This window comes from Schistocerca nitens, chromosome 10, assembly GCF_023898315.1.
Source record: "Schistocerca nitens isolate TAMUIC-IGC-003100 chromosome 10, iqSchNite1.1, whole genome shotgun sequence".
Taxonomy (NCBI): domain Eukaryota; kingdom Metazoa; phylum Arthropoda; class Insecta; order Orthoptera; family Acrididae; genus Schistocerca; species Schistocerca nitens.
In genome coordinates this window covers 183,338,071-183,360,062 of record NC_064623.1, presented here as the reverse complement: position 1 = coordinate 183,360,062, position 21,992 = coordinate 183,338,071, and the positions used below count along the sequence as shown (strand labels likewise).

Genomic DNA, 21,992 nt, shown 5'->3' with positions numbered 1-21,992 from the left:
ATTGTAGCAAAATGCAGGAAGATCTGCAGCGGATAGGCACTTGGTGCAGGGACTGGCAACTGACCCTTAACATAGACAAAGGTAATGTATTGCGAATACATACAAAGAAGGGTCCTTTATTGTATGATTATATGATAGCGGAACAAACACTGGTAGCAGTTACTTCTGTAAAATATCTGGGAGTATGCGTGCGGAACGATTTGAAGTGGAATGATCATATAAAATTAATTGTTGGTAAGGCGGGTACCAGGTTGAGATTCATTGGGAGAGACCTTAGAAAATGTAGTCCATCATCAAAGCAGGTGGCTTACAAAACACTCGTTCGACCTATACTTGAGTATTGCTCATCAGTGTGGGATCCGTACCAGATCGGGTTGGCGGAGGAGATAGAGAAGATCCAAAGAAGAGCGGCGCGTTTCGTCACAGGGTTATTTGGTAACCGTGATAGCGTTACGGAGATGTTTAACAAACTCAAGTGGCAGACTCTGCAAGAGAGGCGCTCTGCATCGCGGTGTAGCTTGCTCGCCAGGTTTCGAGAGGGTGCGTTTCTGGATGAGGTATCGAATATATTGCTTCCCCCTACTTATACCTCCAGAGGAGATCACGAATGTAAAATTAGAGAGATTAGAGCGCGCACGGAGGCTTCAGACAGTCGTTCTTCCCGCGAACCATACGCGACTGGAACGGGAAAGGGAGGTATTCACAGTGGCACGTAAAGTGCCCTGCGCCACACACCGTTGGGTGGCTTGCGGAGTATAAATGTAGATGTAGATAGATGTAGAAACGCTTTCCTTACCATTGCCAGTCTACATTTTATATCCTCCCTACTTCGACCATCATCAGTTATTTTAGTCCCCCAAATAGCAAAACTCCTTTACTACTTTAAGTGTCTCATTTCCTAATCTAATTCCCTCAGCATCACCCGACTTAATTCGACTACATTCCATTATCCTTGTTTTGCTTTTGTTGATGTTCGTCTTATACCCTCCTTTCAAGACACTGCCCATTTCGTTCAGCTGCTCTTCCGAGTCCTTTGCTGTCTCTGACAGAATTACAATGTCATCGGCGAACCTCAAAGTTTTTATTTCTTCTCCATGGATTTTAATACTTACTCCGAACTTTTCTTTTGTTTCATTTACTGCTTGCTCAATATACAGACTGAATAGTATCGGGGAGAGGCTACAACCCTGTCTCACTCCGTTCCCAACCAATGCTTCCCTTTCATGTCCCTCGACTCTTATAACTGCCATCTGGTTTCTGTACAAATTGTAAATAGCCTTTCGCTCCCTGTATTTTACCCCTGCCACCTTCAGAATTTGAAAGAGAGTGTTCCAGTCAACATTGTCAAAAGCTTTCTCTAAGTCTACAAATGCTAGAAACGTAGGTTTGCCTTTCCTTAATCTTTCTTCTAAGATAAGTCGTAGGGACAGTACTGCCTCACGTGTTCCAACATTTCTACGGAATCTAAACTGATCTTCCCTGAGGTCGGCTTCTACCAGTTTTTCCATTCATCTGTAAAGAATTCGCGTTAGTATTTTGCAGCTGTGACTTATTAAACTGATAGTTCGGTAATTTTCACATCTGTTGACACCTGCTTTCTTTGGGATTAAATTCTTCTTGAAGTCTGAGGATATTTCGCCTGTCTCATACGTCTGGCTCACCAGATGGTAGAGTTTTGTCAGGACTCGCTCTTCCAAGGCTGTCAGTAGTTCTAATGGAATGTTGTCTACTCCCGGGGCCTTGTTTCGACTTAGGTCTTTCAGTGCTTTGTCAAACTCTTCACGCAGTATCATATACCCCATTTTATCTTCATCTACATCCTCTTCCATTTCCATAATATTGTCCTCAAGTACATCGCCCCTGTATAGACATTGTATATACTCCTTCCACCTCTCTGCTTTCCTTTCTTTGCTTAGAACTGGGATTCCATCTGAGCTCTTGATATTCATGCAATTTGTTCTCTTTTCTCCAAAGGTCTCTTTAATTTTCCTGTAGGCAGTATCTATCTTACCCCTCGTGAGATAAGCCTCTACATCCTTACATTTGTCCTCTAGCCGTCCCTGCTTAGCCATTTTGCACTTACGGTCGATCTCATTTTTGAGACGTTTGTATTCCTTTTTGACTGCCTCACTCACTACATTTTTGTATTTTCTCCTCTCATCAATTAAATTCAGTAACTCTTCTGTTACCCAAGGATTTCTACTAGCCCTCGTCTTTTTACCTACTTGATCCTCTGCTACCTTCACTATTTAATTTCTCAAAGCTACCCATTCTTCTTCTACTGTATTTCTTTCCCCAATTCCTGTCAATTGTTGCCTTATGCTCTCCCTGAAACTCTGAACAACCTCTGGTTCTTTCAGTTTATCCAGATCCCATCTCCTTAAATTTCCACCTCCCACCTTTTTGCAATTCCTTCAGTTTTAATCTACAGTTCATAACCAATAGATTGTGGTCAGAGTCCACATCTGCCCTTGGAAATGTCTTACAATTTAAAATCTGGTTCCTAAATCTCTGTTTACCATTATATAATGTATCCGAAACCTTGTACTATCTCCAGAGTTCTTCCATGTATACAACCTTCTTTCATGATTCTTGAACGAAGTGTTAGCTATGATTAAGTTATGTTCTGTGCAAAATTCTACCAGACGGTTCCTCTTGCATTTCTTAGCCCCAATCCACATTCACCTACTACGTTTCCTTCTCTTCCTTTTCCTACCGTCGAATTCCAGTCACCCATGACTAATAAATTTTCGTCTCCTTTCACTACTTGAATAATTTCTTTTATATTTCCCACTACACCACATAATTTTACATATTTTAGTATTCTTGGGGAATTATACAATTTTCGTAAGTCTCGAACATTTTCGGTGTATAACAACAAAGAAAAAAATAAGTTTCATTGTTGTGTTTCTGATTCTGTCGTCAATCTTGTTAAGACTCAAAGCTAAACTGCACAAATACGATGTATACAACAATGACTCGTTTTAAACTCTTTTGTTTATTGTTCTCGAACGCTTCGCAGTGTGAACCAATCAGCCGCTTTTAAGTTAATCACAATACCGGCTGCGTCTTCGTTGCCATCAAAGCTGAGAACATTGAATTCTGTTGATAGCGCTTTAACCACTGGTGGTAAGACAGTCCCCCACCAAACATAATAAACGAGTAGGACGTGAGATATACAGGACATAAAATCCCGCATGAGGCCTGTGATCATTTTTATATTAATAATTGGCAACCAATGCTGTTCAATCGCAATAAAGTCATGAGATGTTCAATTGACTCTCTTATTAGAACATGTTACGCGTTTCGTGATTACATCCATATTCAGACATCTGTTACAAAAAGTACAAAAGATAAGTGAACAGCACGTTCAGCACGTCTCAACGTTACAGAAAATGAGATCGGGTCATATGATTTACATACCACGAACTTCAACTTCTTCCTAACCAACTAGGAGTACAGCCTTGACAACTCAAAGGAAGTGTCCAATAACATATGACTATAACTGAGACACAAGCAGTCTTGAACAGAGCGTATGCTGACGCTAAACAAATCAACTAGCAGCGAAGCGCCCTCGGTAGGGGGCGCTGTATGGTCATGTGCTCCATGTGTGCACATGTAATTTAATAATAAAATACTCAGCATGTAACATCTAACAGGATGTGATTACGACTAGAAACCGGAATGATACTTCCGTACATGTTTTAAAAAAATGTACATTGCCATACTATATCTATAGCCAGCAGTGGCACTAAGCGCAACTCATACCATATGTCGATATAAAATAAATAATGGGGCGGGGGGGGGAATTCCTTCACGAATAAACTTTTCAACTTTCCAAATCTCTGAAAGAATACCACCAAATTACATATAACCAACAGTACCCGTCATAAATTATAACCCTGTAATAAGCTCTCGTACGCAAACGTCTTAGGCACCATCTGTCAAAGCCAACGGCAGCCACGTCAGCGGCAGCCGTCCGCATATCGAATTACAGCCAAGTGAGATTCAAGGGCCATGGTTGCTGAAATAGAAGCCTTCAGACAATGGACCATGAATCTCACTTGGCTGTAATTCGATAGGCGGATGGCTGCCGCTGACGTGGTTGCCGTTGGCTTTAACAGATGGCGCCTAAGACGTTTGCGAACGCGAGCTTATTACAGGGTTATAGTTTATGGCGGATACTGTTGGTTGTATTCAATTTGGTGGAATTCTTTTAGAGATTTGGGAGGTTGAAAGGTTTATTCATGAAGGATCTCCCCCCCCCCCTATTATTTATTTTATATCGACATATGGGGCTAAACAGATCTTGTTATTTTGTCTCGCTTATTTAATGGTGAAATCGCAGAACCTGCTGAGAATGTTATTCCTACCACAATCCCTCTGTGTGAATATGCACCGTTGACGTCTTGAGAAGCTGAACGATCTCTTTGTATTTGTAAAAAAACATATTTTCAGACAGGAGACTGTGAATGGTAACAGAATACAGTATTTGGAAAAGTATATAATAATAAATTATTCATCCCATTGCAGTGTGACTTAAATGATTAAATAGGAGACGCTTATACTCCAGTACTTTGCAGCAGAAGTGAATTGATTAAAATTGACATAGATATTTGCCTAGCCTACCCGTGAGTTTAAATTTTATAGAAAAGTATTTTGGATTTTACATATAACTGATTCGTTACATATTTATTTTCATATTTCACCAATTTTGGTTACGTATTTATGTACATTTTTCTTGATTTGGTATTACATGAAATCCGGGCTCTGATGGTACACATAACTGAATATTTGTGTTACTCATGTACGAAATGTAAATTTCCCTCAGTTATCGAATACATTGGCTACCGTTAAAAAATGGATGTACACAAACATAACAAAAACTTGTAATACTATTGTTGTGGACAGTTCTGCGTAGTCAGCGTGTACACAACTTTCCCAGTAGAGCGCGCTCCGCTAAGGCCGGTATTACACTATCAAATTTCTTTGTCCAATATCTTTGTCCAATATCTTTGTCAAAGATATTTGATAGTGTAATAGGGATCTTTGACAAATGTCGTCCAATATTTGATCAAATCTAGGCCGAGGCCGTATATTTGATCAAAGAAATCGCTTGTCTTCTGTTCACTGCAATGCGATATGTTACCACGCGGAGCGCTAGCATCGCTGCAGCGTTCTGTCGTCTGTAGTGTTTTTATAAACATTGCCGGTAAATACAATTGGTGTGTGCCGACAACTACAGAATTAATAGAGATGTCTGAAGCTGATGAGGCGCTTTACAACGTGAGGCACCCTGAATACAAAAATAGATTAAGAAGATTGGAGACCTAACCTAACCTAACATAACATAACCCTCTCCTGTAGCAGGGAATCGGAGTGTTATAGTGAGCCTGTCTTCTGAAGATGTAGCAGTTCTTAAGTGAAAATTGTGCTTTGTGATACGAGGATACACTTCATTGAGCACATACAGAAATGTATGCTCATCCATTCTTAAGTAATTGATGTACGACTTGACGTCTTCCACTGTAAGCTCACGTAACAAGTTTTGTTGAATGCTTTTATCGTGTCGTCGTAAAACCCACGGCTTCACCCAGATTAGATTAGTTTTTCGTTCCATAGATCCGTGCTGAGGAGATCCTCGTGGATGTGGAACATGTCGATTTTTTTAAGCTGAAATAAAAATACTAATAGTATGAATAAATACAATACATCATTTGTTTCTATTAAAAATTTCGCCAATGGAGTAGAAGGAGTTGGCCAGTAGTAAGTCTTTCAGGCTCCTTTTAAACTGATAAACTGATCTTTATTTCTAACTAAATTTTTTTATGTTTCCTGGCAAATTATTGAAGATGAGTGTTCCTGAGTAGTGGACCCCTTTTTGAACTAAAGTACGTGCTTTTAAGTCCTTGTGCAGATCATTTTTGTTCCTGGTATTGTATGTATGAACTGAGTTGTTTTTTGGAAAAAGAGATATATTATTTACGACAAATTTTATTAAGAAGTAAATATACTGAGAGACAGTAGTTAGTATACCCAGTTCTTTGAAGAGGTTTCTGCAGAAGGTCCGTGAATTTACTCCACAAATAATACGTATTACACGCTTTTGGACCTTGAAAACTTTTGTTTGACTTCAAGATTTACCCCAAAATATTATCCCATATGACATTATGGAATGAAAGTATGCAAGCTTTTTCATTTTTATGTTGCCTATGTCTGCTAACACTCGAATTGCAAATACAGATTTGTTAAGGCGTTTCTGCAGTTCTGTGGTGTGCTCCTCCCAACTGAATTTATTATCAAGTTGTAATCCCAGGACTTTTAAGACTGTCAACCTCGTATGTATGGTTCCATTTTTTCCCCCCACTTCTTTTCCGCATGTGCACACAATGCAATTGGAGTACATAGAACTGCTGCGGTTAATAACAAGTTGTTGTCAGCCATCTTGAACTTTGACGAAAAATTTGATGACAGTGTAATACCCCTTGTAGCGCTACGTCAAAGATCTTTGTCAAATATATTGGACGGAATATTGGATCACATCTTTGATCAAATCTTTGACAAAGAAATTTGATAGTGTAATACCGGCCTAAGCACAACAGCGCTCGTCCGTCTCCGCACTACGAGATGGCGCTGCTATAGAGACGGACCAAATTCTGCTTCCGCCGATCCCCGTATTAATATATAACGCAGCCAATGAGATTACTGCTAACTTAGAACCTTTTCTCCTCGCGGATTACACTCACCCAGTGATACATGAACGCGCGAGGTATTATAACGAGTGTTTAGACCTCCGATTAGTCAGTCTGCATTTGTCTGCAACAGTCTGTACAAGTTCTACATTAGTCTGTACCAATCTATAGTCAAGTTTCAGTCCGCGCCTAATAAGATTACCATATTCCTGTACATAGCCATGAAGATAAATGTATACACACTTTTGTCGAGTATCAGAGATATATGTGAGAATAATATTAACGTACCAGTACCAAAGGAACTTCAGATTGTCAATTGTAAATAGCATCCAGAACCAAGTTAAGTAATTTTTGTGCTTGTTATTATTTTAATAAATGTATGTGAAAATTAATCAAGTTCTGTTTAAAGTTGGTCACCGTCAATCTGCTACTCTAAGAGTGCAAGTGGCATTTCTATCGTCTGACCTAACGGCAGAAGATAAACACGCCACGATAAGACCACGAGACATATTGCTGACACTCGCCTACTTCGTTAGAGCGACAAGTCAAATAATCTGATGGTGTGTGTTCTGAAGGTCTTACAGTACGCACACCGCAACTATAAGTGCTGTCGCACTACAAAATGTAAACAAACAGCGTTATACGAAAATAACGTTAACAGGTTGGAGTCATATGGATTCGTTTTCTTCCATTTTTAATGATCATGCCTTGTTCGATTACATCACAGATAAATGCACTATCTGATTAAGTATATCCCTATAATCCTATCTATAAAGGGCGTTCACTAAGAAATGCAATACATTTTTTTTTTCTGACAACAAGTTAGTTTTATTCATGGTTCCAATACACCATCTTAGTCCCCAGTCTTTTGGCTACGCAATCCTATTTTTAGACAAATTCTCCGTTCAAAGCGCCGCTTTTCTGCGAGGGTCCGTGTGCCCGTACGGTACCACTCCACTGGTAGACGCTGGAGCCAACGTCTTGCAGCATCAATAACCTCCACATTGTCCACGTACTGGTTCCCGCCGAATACATCCTTCTTAGGGACAACCAGTGGAGGCTGGAAGTTGCGAGTCCCTAGCTGCACGGTTTGGTTGATTTGGAAGATGGCACCTAATAGCAAGGTCATCAGTCCCATCGGATTAGGGTAGGATGGGTAAGGACGTCTGCTGTGCTCTTTCAAAGGAACCATCGCGGCATTTGCCTGGAGTAATTGAGGGAAATCACGGGAAACGTAAATCAGGATGGCAGGATGCGGGTTTGAAGCGTCGTACTCCCGAACGCGAGTCGGCTGTAGGTTGGATGAGAAAGCACAGTCCAATGAAGTTTTGCGATCTCCTCTCAGATGCGCAGATTCGTGTGAAACCTTGCTTTATCATGGAGGAGGATAAGTTCGTTGGCATTTTTGTGGCGACGGACCCACTGAAACCGTTTCTTCAGTTTCCTGAGGGTAGCACAACACACTTTAGAGGTGATCATTGCACAATGAAGGAGGAATTCGACTCACCATGCTTTTGTTCACCGCCAGACCTTCTGAAAGCGCCTAAGAACACCTGCGATGATCTGGTTTTCCGCCGAAAGATACTCAATGACCGTTGTATGCTTTTAACGCACCTCCGTTACAAAATGGTTCAAATGGCTCTGAGCACCATTGGACTTAACGTCTGAGGTCACCAGTCCCCTAGAACTTAGAACTACTTAAACCTAACTAACCTAAGGACATCACACACATCCATGTCCGAGGCAGGATTCGAACCTGCGTCCGTAGCAGTCGTGCGGTTCCGGACTGAAGCGCCTAGAACCGCTCGGCCACAGCGGCCGGCGCACTTCCGTTACAGACGCCATTTTGAAGGCTACGTATAGCACTTCATGAAACTATAGGGGCTGAAGCGGCAATATTCCACTATATCGAACAACAAATTTCGCATTTTTTCAACCAAAAATGGCCAAGAGAAAATGTTTTCCATTACTTACCGAACGCCCCTCGTATGCCGAAATGACCACTATATGTATGGTCACGCCAGTATAAAATATGGCAAGCATTGTTGTCAGCAGAGAAGCAGTAACAAGAGAGCTCAGTGACTTCGAACATGGACTATTCATTGGACGTCACCTGTGTAACAAATCTATCGTTGACATTTCAACCCATCTAAAGCAGTTCCACTCGACTAGTAGTGCAACGCCAGGCAACAGCTACAGCTAAACTAAGATCAAGATCTCATGCACTGAAGGACAGGGACCGTAATGCATTGTCCAGGGTGGCCGTAAGAAACATCACATGAAATCAGCGCAAGTAGTGACTCGTGCGGACACACCCCAAATGAACGTCCACTTTGATCAGGCAGGGATAGACTGTGCACGCCCCCGCCACTGCCATGTTGAGACTTGAAACCTACGTGACTGCGGATTAATGTCGAGTTCCTCTCTTGCCAAGGGGACTACGAAATCCCCGTGGTATATATCTTGTTAAAGCGTTAACAAACTGTATTTGCAGGTCTTTCCGTATATACTTTTACAAGTACCATAATTACATTTTCTTCGGTGTATTCGCTCCTTTTGCTACACTGTGCATCATATAGTTCACCGCTTGCGTTGAAGTCAAAATATCAGTTTGGCAGGAGAATAGTTTAGTTTTCAGACGATTCCTGAAAAATACGTTTGAAATGTTTTTTATGCTTTAATAAGAAATGATATTAGGAAACTTCTCGGCAGATTAAAACTGTGTGCCGGACCGAGACTCGAACTCGGGACCTTTGCCCGAGCTCGAGTCTCAGTCTGGCACACAGTTTTGATCTGCCAGAAGTTCCATATCAACACACACTCAGCTGAAGAGTGAAAATCTCATTCTGGAATGATATTAGGTTTTGCTAGTCATGTCCAGTTACACACAAAATGAGTGTTTTCGTTTCCTTTTGTTTATCAAATGAAAACAAGTTCTGAAATAACGTCAAGATGTGAAGCAGAATACTCTGAAAATGTTGGATATCGAAAAAACATCTGTTGTGTTGAGCCAGGCAACGTTAGCAATTTACGCTACGTAATCTGTGTTTGGGAATAAGGGCAGGGGTACTATCTGGTAGTCACTGAGAAGTCTATTCTTGGTCTCTGAAAAATGTGGCTGTTTTCATAACACATGGAAATAGCAATTATATTGTGTTGCGTTGGTCAGATTTCCTGCGATGGCACTGAACGCAAATTAACGATATTCCACTATTCATAAATCCACATAGAAAGGGTGTCCGAGGAGGAACGGTCGGTAGTCAAGGATAGGACAGGAACGACCATTTTAAACTCTACTAAATATGGGCTCTAAAATGCATACCGTAAAAGCTATGAGCCCTCTTCATCTTCGATACTGTGTAAGAAATCCTTTCTACTGCAAGCTCTTTGCTTTCCATATTTTCGGAGGAGGTAATGTGGATGAAAACAAGGAAAAATTGTGTAGTGTATAATTATGGGCTCTAAAAGGCTATGAGCCCTTTTTCCAGTGGAGAAGTGTGTTTTACTGTCTTGATGATGAACAAGTGCTCAAAACTCTTACGGTATGCATTTTAGAGCACATATCTTCTAAACGTTTTTGCTTCGAATAGTATTTCCTGTCATTTATAACAGTAACAAATTGGGAGCAATATCGACAAGTTTTCAAGCGAAGTACGACTTCACATGGCCGAATCCCTTGGCCCCAACCCTTTGGTTCGGTGGCGATGAGACCAAACACCAATGCACTGGCGACCAACGTTCAGTTACATCCACTGGCACAGCCCAACATTATGCCGAGCAGTTTTCTCAGCGGCAGCAACAACTTCACAGGACTTTTTCTTTTGTACATATTAGTAATTAAATATATCCCGAGCGGGATGGCGTGCCGGTCTGCGGCACGAATCCGCCCGGCGGATTAGTGTCGAGCTCTGGTGTGCTGGCCAGCCTGTGGATGGTTTTTAAGGGGGTTTCCCATCTACTTCGGCGAATGCGGGCTGGTTCCCCTTATCCCGCCTCAGTTACAATATGTCGGCGATTGCTGCACAAACACTGTACACCATAATTACTCAACCACGTAAACATCTGCGGTTACACTCGTCTGGTATGAGATGTTCCCTGGGGTCCACTGGGGGCTGAACCGCACATTGAGTTCAGCGTGGGGCGGCAGTGGGGTGGGTGGACTGCTGTGGCCTGTTGTGGGGTTGTGAACCTCTGAGGGCTACGGTGGGACGAAGCCTCTCCGTCGTTTCTAGGTCCCCAGTTTAATACACAATACAATTACATATAACGGGCTCTTTCATTGATATGAAGGTGTTTTCAAGGGAACAAAGGTAGCTGTAGAAACAACTTGAAAAATATCAGTTTTATTATTCTCTAAAGATCATCTAGGTTACATAGATCCATTATATCAAAATATCCAGAAAAAAATCCCAGAGTAGCCTCTGAAATAATATCAGTGGAGTTCAAGTTCCTGCTGTGTATGCGTGGACAGATGAAAAACAGATTTTCTGTTTCTGGAATTATAACCTTTTTAGGACTGAAAAAATAACAGCATCGTCATTTTAAGTATTCGCTAAAAAGAATATAAGGTCACATGGGATATAGGTGGGAGCATATTACTGTTTAAGACGCAATGGTGGTGAGGATACTGTGTGCGGAACTGAACAGGCCAGAGTTTGTACCCCAGTCGGGTAGAGGTTCACGCTCTATGTACCGCCCTGCGGTTGATACGCGTTGTAGGTGAACCTCCGAGCGCCGAGAAGGCTGCTGTACTCCGTGAGTTCTCGGCCCGAGGACGCGGCTACCGGCTGCGACGTCACGACGGAGTCCAAGTCGCTGTACTGCGGCACGGGCGGTGGTCGCATCAGGCCGCAGCAGAAGTAGCAGCAGCAGTAGCAGCAGCAGAAGCAGCCGCAGCAGCAGCACGTGGCCAGGAAGATGGCGACGAGCAGGCAGCGCGCCCAGCCCGACGTCAGCACCCACAGCTGGCCGTCGGGGAAGCCCTCGGCCAGCGACGCCGAGCCGTACAGGTCGTAGAGCTGGCGGCGGCGCGGGTCGCCCAGCACGCGGTAGGCGCGCTGCACCGCCTTGAAGCGCTCCGCGGACGCCGCCTGGTCGCCCGGGTTCTTGTCGGGGTGGTAGCGCAGGGCCAGCCGCCGGTAGGCGCGCCGAATCTCGTCCTCCGTGGCCGACGGCGCCACCTGCAGGATGTCGTACAGGCTGTTGCTAGGCTCCGGCCGCCCCTGCCGCTCCGACATCCCACACCTGCGGACACACGTCGTACCCAGAATTAGAGTCGTGCCCGGAACTTCTTTCGTCGATCCAGTCGCTGCCTTGCAACCTGGTCAATACGGTGCACAGGCCAAACCAGCTGGCTCACTGGGCACTTCTACCACCGAGCACGCCCACTGGGTCATTCCAGCCTTGCTGGTCTATCATATCTCGAGGCTGGCTCAAATGGTTCAAATGGCTCTGAGCACTATGGGACTTAACATCTGAGGTCATCAGTCCCCTAGAACTTAGAACTACTTAAACCTAACTGTCGTGTACGTAGTTCCGCGTAGTCAGTGTGTACACAACTTTCCCACTAGAGCACGCCCCACTAAGCACAACAGTGCAGGCGCGGCGCTCGTCCATCTCCGCCCTACGAGATGGCGCTGCCATAGAGACAGGCCAAATTCTGCTTCCGCCGATCCGCGTATTAATATGTAACGCAGCCAATGAGATTCCTGCTAAAGTAGAACCTTTTCTCCCCGCAGATCACACTCGCGCAGTGATACCTGAACGCGCGAGGTATTATAACGAGTGTACAGACCTCCGATTAGTCAGTCTGCCTTTGTCTGCACCAGTCTGCCTTTATCTGCACCAGTCTATAGTGAAGTTTCAGTCTGCGCCTAATAAGATTATCATATTCCTGTACATAGCCATGAAGATAAATGTATAGACACTTTATCAATTATCAGAAATATGTGAGAATAAGATTACCGTACCAAGACCAAAGGAACTTCAGATTGTCAATTGCAAACAGCATCCAGAATCAAGTTAAGTAAGGTTTATGACTTATTATTTTAATAAATGTGTGTGAAAATTAATCAAGTTCTGTTTAGAGTTGGTCACCGTCAATCTGTTACTCTAAGCGTGCAAGTGGCATTTCTATCATCTGACCTAACGGCAGAAGATAAACACGCCACGATAAGACCACGAGACATATTGCTGACACTCGCCTACTTCGCTAGAGCGACAAGTCAAATAATCTGATGGTGTGTGTACTGAAGGCCTTACAGTACGCACACCACACTAACTAACCTAAGGACATCACACACATCCATGCCCGAGGCAGGATTCGAACCTGCGACCGTAGCGGTCGTGCGGTTCCAGACTGAAGCGCCTAGAACCGCTAGGCCTGTGTTCTTGTCTGGGTGGAAGCACAGAACCTTATGCTATGGGCAAATGGCGTGACCTACACTGTACAGTTTAATGCTTGGCTCGTAGATGCCACTCATGGAGACACTCAACTTCGCCATAATTAGTCACCCACAGTACTGGTTTCAGCCCGTGCAGCCCTTGGCTTGTGGTGTAGCCCATACAGTACATAGCCTTGTCCAGCTGCCTCACTGCACTCTACAGCTGGACGCCACCCAATGGATCAGCACAGCTGGCTCAATGAACCTGGTCAGTCTGAAACACCTCCACCCTCTCCTTGTTCGTGTCTGGGTGGAAGAACAGCCCCAGCTGCCAGAAGGTGCACTGAAATACAGGCACATGGTGCGACCTGCACCATACAGGTTGCTGCTCTATCCCAATATCCCAGACATACTGTCATTCCCACAATTAGACACAGTGCTAGTTTCAGCACAATCGGCCCTTGCCTTGTGGCATGGCCTGTATGGTACACTGGTCAGCGACATTGGCTTACTGGACTCTGCTGCTGAACACAACACGTCGTGTCTAGAAAACTGAAAAATGGATTTCCTAGTGCTGTAGTTATAAAATTACTTTTTTGTACGTGGAAACAATAACAGTATTGTCAGTTTCGTTATAGGCTATTGGGATGACCCACCTCACTGGCCTGTCAGTTCTCCAGCTCGTTCAGGTTCTTGCTCACATACAACCATAGTGCCATTTGCTGGAGGTCACGCCACATCTAATTCTCTTTTATTAACACCACCACTTACTCATTGTCATACAGGCTCCTTCTGCACTCTAATATCCTCCTTCTTGAGACAGAGTGTGGCCCCACATTTATAACCCTCAGTGTTGGTTTGAACTTGTTCAGGGTCTGCTTCACAGTCTGATCCAAATGGCATGCTGGATACACTGGAGTTGCCAGTCTCTACAGCTGAGCACAACCTATAGATTCTTCAAATTGTACTTGTTAATTCCAGACATCGTAATCAAAGATATAGCAGTGGAATTGGGTTGATGCACCTTGTTGCCCTGTCATTTCTTGAGCCCTTGGGGTTTTTGCTTATGTGAAGATGTAAAACCAGTCAGTCATGGGAGGGCATGACACAGTTGACAGTGCCACTTGATGGGTGTTGTACAAGCTCCTGCTTGTCTCTGACATTCAACTTATGGGGTCATAACATGACACCATAGTGGCCTATGCTTGATAGTCTTGTCCAGATAGGGCACAGGCCAGTCCACCTGGCTCGTCAGATTCTGTAGATGACTGCCACCACGATGTCAGCCTGGACACATAGAAATATCCAACCAACCCATCACTTCCAATACCTGCCTCGGTTCTAATTTGAGAGGAAGTGCAGGTCCACCTGCGAGTTGGTGGATGCTGTTCAGCTCTGACAGCCCACTCCTAGAGACACATCGCAGTTCCCACAACCATTCATGGAAACTGGTGATTTCAGCCCATCCAACCTATGCTTCACGGCCTAGCTCCTATGACAGCCCATTTAGTTTAGTGGAGTCTGCAGTTGACCCTGGCTGGGTTGACTGACTTTTCTGCTATGTCAATTCTCTGGCTCGCCAGGTGGCTATTCTGTGGGCCAGCCTGTTCCTTCTATTACATTACGTTCTGTGTCCTTATACATGAGGCCCTGTATTTATCTTCCTTTATTGTTATTTTGGTTAACTATGCTGGGGCATTATTTCTGGACTGGGCTCTTCATTCTGCAATGGCTTCTGCACCGTTATGAAACTCCCCAGCAGATGATTGTGCGTCAGACCAGGCTTCGAACCAGGAATTCAGCCTTTCATGTGCAATGGTCTTAGAAACTGAGCTATCGAGGCAAGACATAAACTTACAGCTTTACTTCCGCCTTCTCACTCCTAACTTCCAGCTTCACAGAAGTTTTCCAGCATAACTTGAAGGACTAGCACTCAAAGATGAAAGAGTGTTGCCAATAAATCGTTTAGTCATTGCCTGCGAGAGACATTTTCGGCTGCCAGTATAGTGTACAATTTCAATCTAGCAGGATGTTTTTTACACAGCGACAGCTTAGTGGCGGTTTCTGTGAATTTTCAAGCTTGCATGCTCCACTGTAATTCAACCAATTTCTTTTTTATTCATTCGTTTTCTTATGTTGAGCTCGAAGAGACAATCTGTAGTTATTACTTAAGAGACGAAGAACTTCTTAGCCGAGATGGCTGTAAAAACTTTATTGTAGATAAAACTAAGTTACCATCTTCAGAGCATCATAAAGATTTTTAATAACCCTTATGAAGATCTGAAGATGATAAGTTCGTTTCACCGAAACCGGTTATCTACAATAAAGTTTTTATAGTGATCTTGGCTAAGAACTTGTCCTCTTAAGTAACTTTTTTTACATCTAGATAGTTACAGAAGCCACATAGATATTTTTAATAATTAAAAAAGAGTTTGTGGCAGCAATAGAAATTACTTCAGAGAGATTCTTCTCCTCTTAAGTAACTTTTTTTACATCTAGATAGTTACAGAAGCCACATAGATATTTTTAATAATTAAAAAAGAGTTTGTGGCAGCAATAGGAATTACTTCAGAGAGATTCTTCTAATTGTACTTGTTAACTTCCAGACATCGTAATCAAAGATATATGGGTTCTTGTAGGAAGGAAGCGACTATAATCACGATGTATACTACGGATCAAATAGCAGACAACACCTAGGAGTGACATTTCGCCTATTAGTTTTAGTATGTTAACCGCAGACACAGTGCAGTGCTCGGGTGGGAACGGAGAGCTGTAAGAGAACACATAGCACATTGGGCTGACCACCTGCAATATCCTCTTTGTGGCACTAAGTTCGCGAGGTTGGCGTAGGGATGTGAAAAACCGCTCGGTTAAAACCGGTACCAGTATTTTAGATCTGAATAAACGGTATTTTCCGACATTTGTTTGGTATCGTTGCAATGGTTTTTTTAGTAATAACAGGATAAAAATTGTCATGTCAATTTTGCCATAAAAGTAGTGCCAAAACTTTTTGTTTTTAAATAAAATTATTTTTATAAAGTACTATAAATATTTATTTGTAAAATTTCCATTGTTTTGAAATATTGGATTATTGTAGAAACTGAGAAAACTACTAGTAGTATTTTAATAACAACGCCAATAGTTAGAAATTAGTAACACACTTATTGTATAAGAATCGACATAGACTTGCAGAGACAATAGTGTACTTGAAGCCGTGTGGCGTAACCTATTAGATGGTACGCGTGTACTTGCAGTGTGCAGACTTGCCCCGCACCTGACCGATACGTTAGTGTCTCGCAGTCATCTTCGGGTTTCAGTGATATTAAAGAATGGTACTGTCCTTTGTTTGTGGAAGTATTTTGCGACGTGCTGTAGGAATGAAGTGCAATGCTCCATTTGCTTCAAAAGCAAGGAGGCACAACAAACTTGTGCCGTCATACAAGGAAAAACGTTCATGATGTTTCTTTGAGAAGAAGGTACACTATGTGATCAAAAGTATCCGGACACCTGGCTGAAAATGACAGGTTTGTGGCACCCTCCATCGGTAATGCCGGAATTCAATATGGTGTTGGCCCATCTTTAGCTTGATGATAACTTCCACTTTCGCAGGCATACGTTCAATCAGGTGCTGGAAGGTTACTTGTGGAAGGGCAGCCCATTTCCACGGAGTGCTGGACTGAGGAGAGGTATCGATGTCTGTCGGTGAGGCCTGACACCAAGTTCCTAAACATTCCAAAGGTATTCTATAGGATTCAGGTCAGAACTCTGTGCAGGCCAGTCCGTTACAGGGATGTTATTGTCGTGTAATCACTCCGCTACAGAACGTGTATTATGAACACGTGCTCGATCGTGTTGAAAGATGCAATCGTCATCCCCGAAATGCTCTGTGACAGTGGGACACAAGAAGGTGCTTAAAACATCAATATAGGCCGGTGCTGTGATAGTTCCATGCAAGACAAGGGGTGCAACCCCCTCCATGAAAAACACACCACACTATAACACCACCACCCCCGAATTTTATTGTTGGCGTTACACACGCTGACAGATGACGTTCACCGGGCATTCGCCATACCCACACCCTGCCATCGGATCGCCACATTGTGTACCGTGATTCGTCATTCCACACAACGTTTTTCAATTGTTCAATCGTCCAATGTTTACGGTCCTTACACCACGCGACGCGTCGTTTGGCATTTACCGGCGTGATGTGTGGCTTATGAGCAGCCGCTCGACCATGAAATCCAAGTTTTCTCACCTCCCGCCTAACTGTCATAGAACTCTGTGGCTCCTGATGCATTTTGGAATTCCTGTGTGATGGTCTGAATAGATATTCTGAATAGATATCTGCTTATTACACATTACGACCCTCTTCAACTGTCGGCGGTCTCTGTCAGTCAACAGACGAGGTCGGCCTGAACGCTTTTGTGCTGTGCGTGTCCCTTCACGTTTCCACTTCACTCTCACATCTGCAACTGGGACCTAGGAATGTTCAGAAGTGTAGAAATCTGGCGTACAGACGTATGACACAAGTGACACCCAATCACCTGACCACGTTCGAAGTCCGTGAGTTCCGCGGAGCGCTCGATTCTGCTCCCTCACGATGCCTAATGACTGCTGAGGTCGCTGATATCGAGTACCTGCCAGTAGGTGGCAGCAAAATACACCTAATATGAAAAAACGTATATTTTTGGGGGTGTCCGGATACTTTTGATCACGTAGTCCAACTATCGTTGATATACCTAAATGTTATTGACGTTTTATAAACTGTGGATGATAACTGACCCTTAATTTTGTGGTTACTTCAGTGTGACAAACTGACGCCCTCTAGAAGTGACGATCCAGTGAAGTCATCGACTTGTGACCTTTCGCCCTCGTTGTCGGGACAATGAGACAGATTTCTGTCACAGCCTCAGCGCCGTATCGATCGTGATCACATACTCCTTCGCCTTCATTAAAACTTTCCAATCTTTGTTCAAAGTCTACGTTTATTACTAGAAACAATGGTAATAAAAAATTGAAAACCAGTTATTTTGAGCGGTTTTAACAGCCGGGCGAAAAGAACTGGAGTATCCGAAAACCGGTTGTTTCAGCTATAGCCGCCATCCCTTGGTTGGCTTGCCAGGAGGGAAAAAGTTATAGCTACATACAGGGTGAGTCATAAAGTAATGAAAATTATCCCAAGCGCTGCATGCTACAACACACAGCTATGCACAGCAAGACTGTCAACACTACTTTTTTTTAATGTTTGCTTATTACGCACCAAAATATTGATATTTATAGATCAGTACTGGACAGATACAGGTAAAAACTCGCCCAACCATTGAGTACAAAAAAGTCACATACGAGCTTATGAATCGCAACATCTCCGGTAGTGACAGTGTGCACTGTCTCATACCACGAGAAACTGTACTTGAAGTTAAAGAAGCGTCCGATGTCTCAAAGAGGAATAGCTGCTCTTTCCTCATTACCTATTTAGGTGCACAGGATCATTCAAAAACTCCCTTCACATCTCTCTGTTCACTAGTTTTGTCCTTTATTGGCATAAGAACATGGGTGGAAATAATTTCTTTTACACACTGCCAGACCAAAAGCAGAAGACAAGATCGAACACGTACGTACATCAGATATTTAAATTATTAGAGTTGCAATTCTCTGCGCCAGCTAGGGCAACCACCAGAGTACATTAGTGTTCTTCGTGTTTAGTGGATCGAGCGAGGTGGCGCAGTGGTTAGCACACTAGACTCGCATTCGGGAGGACGGCCGTTTAAATCCGTGTCCTGCCGTCCTGATTTTGGCTTCCTGTGATTTCCCTAAGTCCCTTCAGGCAAGCCGGGATGCTTCCTTTGAAAGGGCACGGACAATTTCCTTCCCCACCCTTCTCTATCCCATGGGACTGATGACCTCGCTGTTTGGCCCCTTCTCCCAGATCAACCAACGAAACGTGTTTAGTGGCACTACTAGCCCTAGTAGAGTATATACAGGGTGTTTCAAAAATGACCGGTATATTTGAAACGGCAATAAAAACTAAACGAGCAGCGATAGAAATACACCGTTTGTTGCAATATGCTTGGGACAACAGTACATTTTCAGGCGGACAATCTTTCGAAATTACAGTAGTTACAATTTTCAACAACAGATGGCGCTGCAAGTGATGTGAAAGATATAGAAGACAACGCAGTCTGTGGGTGCGCCATTCTGTACGTCGTCTTTCTGCTGTAAGCGTGTGCTGTTCACAACGTGCAAGTGTGCTGTGGACAACATGGTTTATTCCTTAGAACAGAGGATTTTTCTGGTGTTGGAATTCCACCGCCTAGAACACAGTGTTGTTGCAACAAGACGAAGTTTTCAACGGAGGTTTAATGTAACCAAAGGACCGAAAAGCGATACAATAAAGGATCTGTTTGAAAAATTTCAACGGACTGGGAACGTGACGGATGAACGTGCTGGAAAGGTAGGGCGACCGCGTACAGCAACCACAGAGGGCAACGCGCAGCTAGTGCAGCAGGTGATCCAACAGCGGCCTCGGGTTTCCGTTCGCCGTGTTGCAGCTGCGGTCCAAATGACGCCAACGTCCACGTATCGTCTCATGCGCCAGAGTTTACACCTCTATCCATACAAAATTCAAACGCGGCAACCCCTCAGCGCCGCTACCATTGCTGCACGAGAGACATTCGCTAACGATATAGTGCACAGGATTGATGACGGCGATATGCATGTGAGCAGCATTTGGTTTACTGAAGAAGCTTATTTTTACCTGGACGGCTTCGTCAATAAACAGAACTGGCGCATATGGGGAACCGAAAAGCCCCATGTTGCAGTCCCATCGTCCCTGCATCCTCAAAAAGTACTGGTCTGGGCCGCCATTTCTTCCAAAGGTATCATTGGCCCATTTTTCAGATCCGAAACGATTACTGCATCACGCTATCTGGACATTCTTCGTGAATTTCGTGAATTTGTGGCGGTACAAACTGCCTTAGACGACACTGCGAACACCTCGTGGTTTATGCAAGATGGTGCCCGGCCACATCGCACGGCCGACGTCTTTAATTTCCTGAATGAATATTTCGATGATCGTGTGATTGCTTTGGGCTATCCGAAACATACAGGAGGCGGCGTGGATTGGCTTCCCTATTCGCCAGACATGAACCCCTGTGACTTCTTTCTGTGGGGACACTTGAAAGACCAGGTGTACCGCCAGAATCCAGAAACAATTGAACAGCTGAAGCAGTACATCTCATCTGCATGTGAAGCCATTTCGCCAGACACGTTGTCAAAGATTTCGGGTAATTTCATTCAGAGACTACGCCATATTATTGCTACGCATGGTGGATATGTGGAAAATATCGTACTATAGAGTTTCCCAGACCGCAGCGCCATCTGTTGTTGAAAATTGTAACTACTGTAATTTCGGAAGTTTGTCTGCCTGAAAATGTACTGTTGTCCCAAGCATATTGCAACAAACGGTGTATTTCTATCGCTGCTCGTTTAGTTTTTATTGCCGTTTCAAATATACCGGTCATTTTCGGAACACCCTGTAGCAGGTGTGACAAGCATAGAATGCTGACTGACCGCTGTGAAAGACACGGAGTCTCCGCGTACACGTTTGAGACAGTGTTATCAGCACTTGACGTAGTACGCTAGGGGACTGATTGTGGGCCTCCATTTGGGGCATTCAGATGTGACAGTGGCCCAATGATCGAGTGCATGGGAACGTGAGCGAAGGCAAACTAATCATCAAGCTCTGAACACCAGAAGCGGGAACCGCTGTATCGTGCTCCGTGCACATCGTACCACATTCACATTTGCACGGAAATCCGAGTACAAATAACGGACTTGCTGCAGCCTTCTGCGCCATCTCACATCACTGTTCTAAGACAGCTGGACTAGGGAATTGCTGTGCAACGCGTAGGCTACCGTTAACATCAAATGGTTCAAATGGCTCTGAGCACTATGGGACTTGACATCTGAGGTAATCAGCCCCCTAGCACTTAGAACTACTTAAACCTAACTAACCTAAGGACATCACACACATCCGTGCCCGAGGCAGGATTCGAACCTGCGGCCGTAGCAGCAGCCTGGTTCCGGACTGAAGCGCCTAGAACCGCTCGGCCACCGCGGCCGGCGTACACAGGCTCGGCGACGATACGGGGCAACATCTTTACCGGCTCATTTAACCTGAAGAGCGCAGGCCCGGCCAAGTGATCCAATAACCTGCAGTGATGTGAACAGTTGCAGTAATGACATACAAAGAGACGAGCAGAGAGCAATATAGGTTGGAATGTCATTTAATTTTTAAAAAGAAGGAAATAATATGTGGCAAAGCTCAGGCGACACGCGTCCTAGGTGACCTGACGGAAAACATAACATGCCCTCTATCTTAGCTAACATAGTACTGCAATTAGAAACAACAGTGGTTAAACTTCCTGGCAGATTAAAACTGTGTGCCCGACCGAGACTCGAACTCGGGGCCTTTGCCTTTCGCGGGCAAGTGCTCTACCATTTGAGCTATCGAAGCACGACTCACGCCCGGTCTCACAGCTTTACTTCTGCCAGTATCTCGTCTCCTACCTTTCAAACTTTACAGAAGCTCTCCTGCGAACCTTGCAGAACTCATTCTGGAACAGTGATGAAAATTGCGCTGCGATAAGGGTAAGTTTTCTGCATGGGCTATGCGTGGCGTAAAAGCGTACTGCTAATTTACCATGTAGTTATATATTCAAGCCACTGAAGGTATTACACTCAATCGTCTGGTAATCTTTGAACTCCTACCATATCGGACTCCTTGGAATACATTTCAGAGCTGCTGCGTTGATAGCGAAGCGAGCAGCAACAGAATACCAAATCACCAAAAAGTCCACATTTCCTCATCCTCTTTCATGACGTACTGTTCCGCATTTTGCCATCGTTTGGCAGTGAC

The 21,992-nt window shown here is 44.0% G+C and overlaps 2 protein-coding genes across 2 annotated transcripts in view; one reads left to right on the top strand and one right to left on the bottom strand.

Moving 5' to 3' along the window:
* The window catches only part of LOC126209976 (uncharacterized), a 61,564-nt gene extending 49,454 nt beyond the window's left edge, over nt 1-12,110 (bottom strand). Inside the window, exons 1-2 of the mRNA XM_049939087.1 lie at nt 12,052-12,110; nt 11,598-11,936 (exon numbers count right to left, since the gene is read on the bottom strand). Of these exons, the coding sequence (XP_049795044.1) occupies nt 11,598-11,936; nt 12,052-12,110 (398 nt within the window). The remainder of the gene's footprint in view (nt 1-11,597; nt 11,937-12,051) is intronic.
* Nucleotides 12,111-13,172: 1,062 nt separating this feature from the next.
* The window catches only part of LOC126209975 (potassium voltage-gated channel protein eag-like), a 125,075-nt gene continuing 116,255 nt past the window's right edge, over nt 13,173-21,992 (top strand). Inside the window, exon 1 of the mRNA XM_049939086.1 lies at nt 13,173-13,413. Coding sequence (XP_049795043.1) covers nt 13,173-13,413 — 241 coding nt within the window. The remainder of the gene's footprint in view (nt 13,414-21,992) is intronic.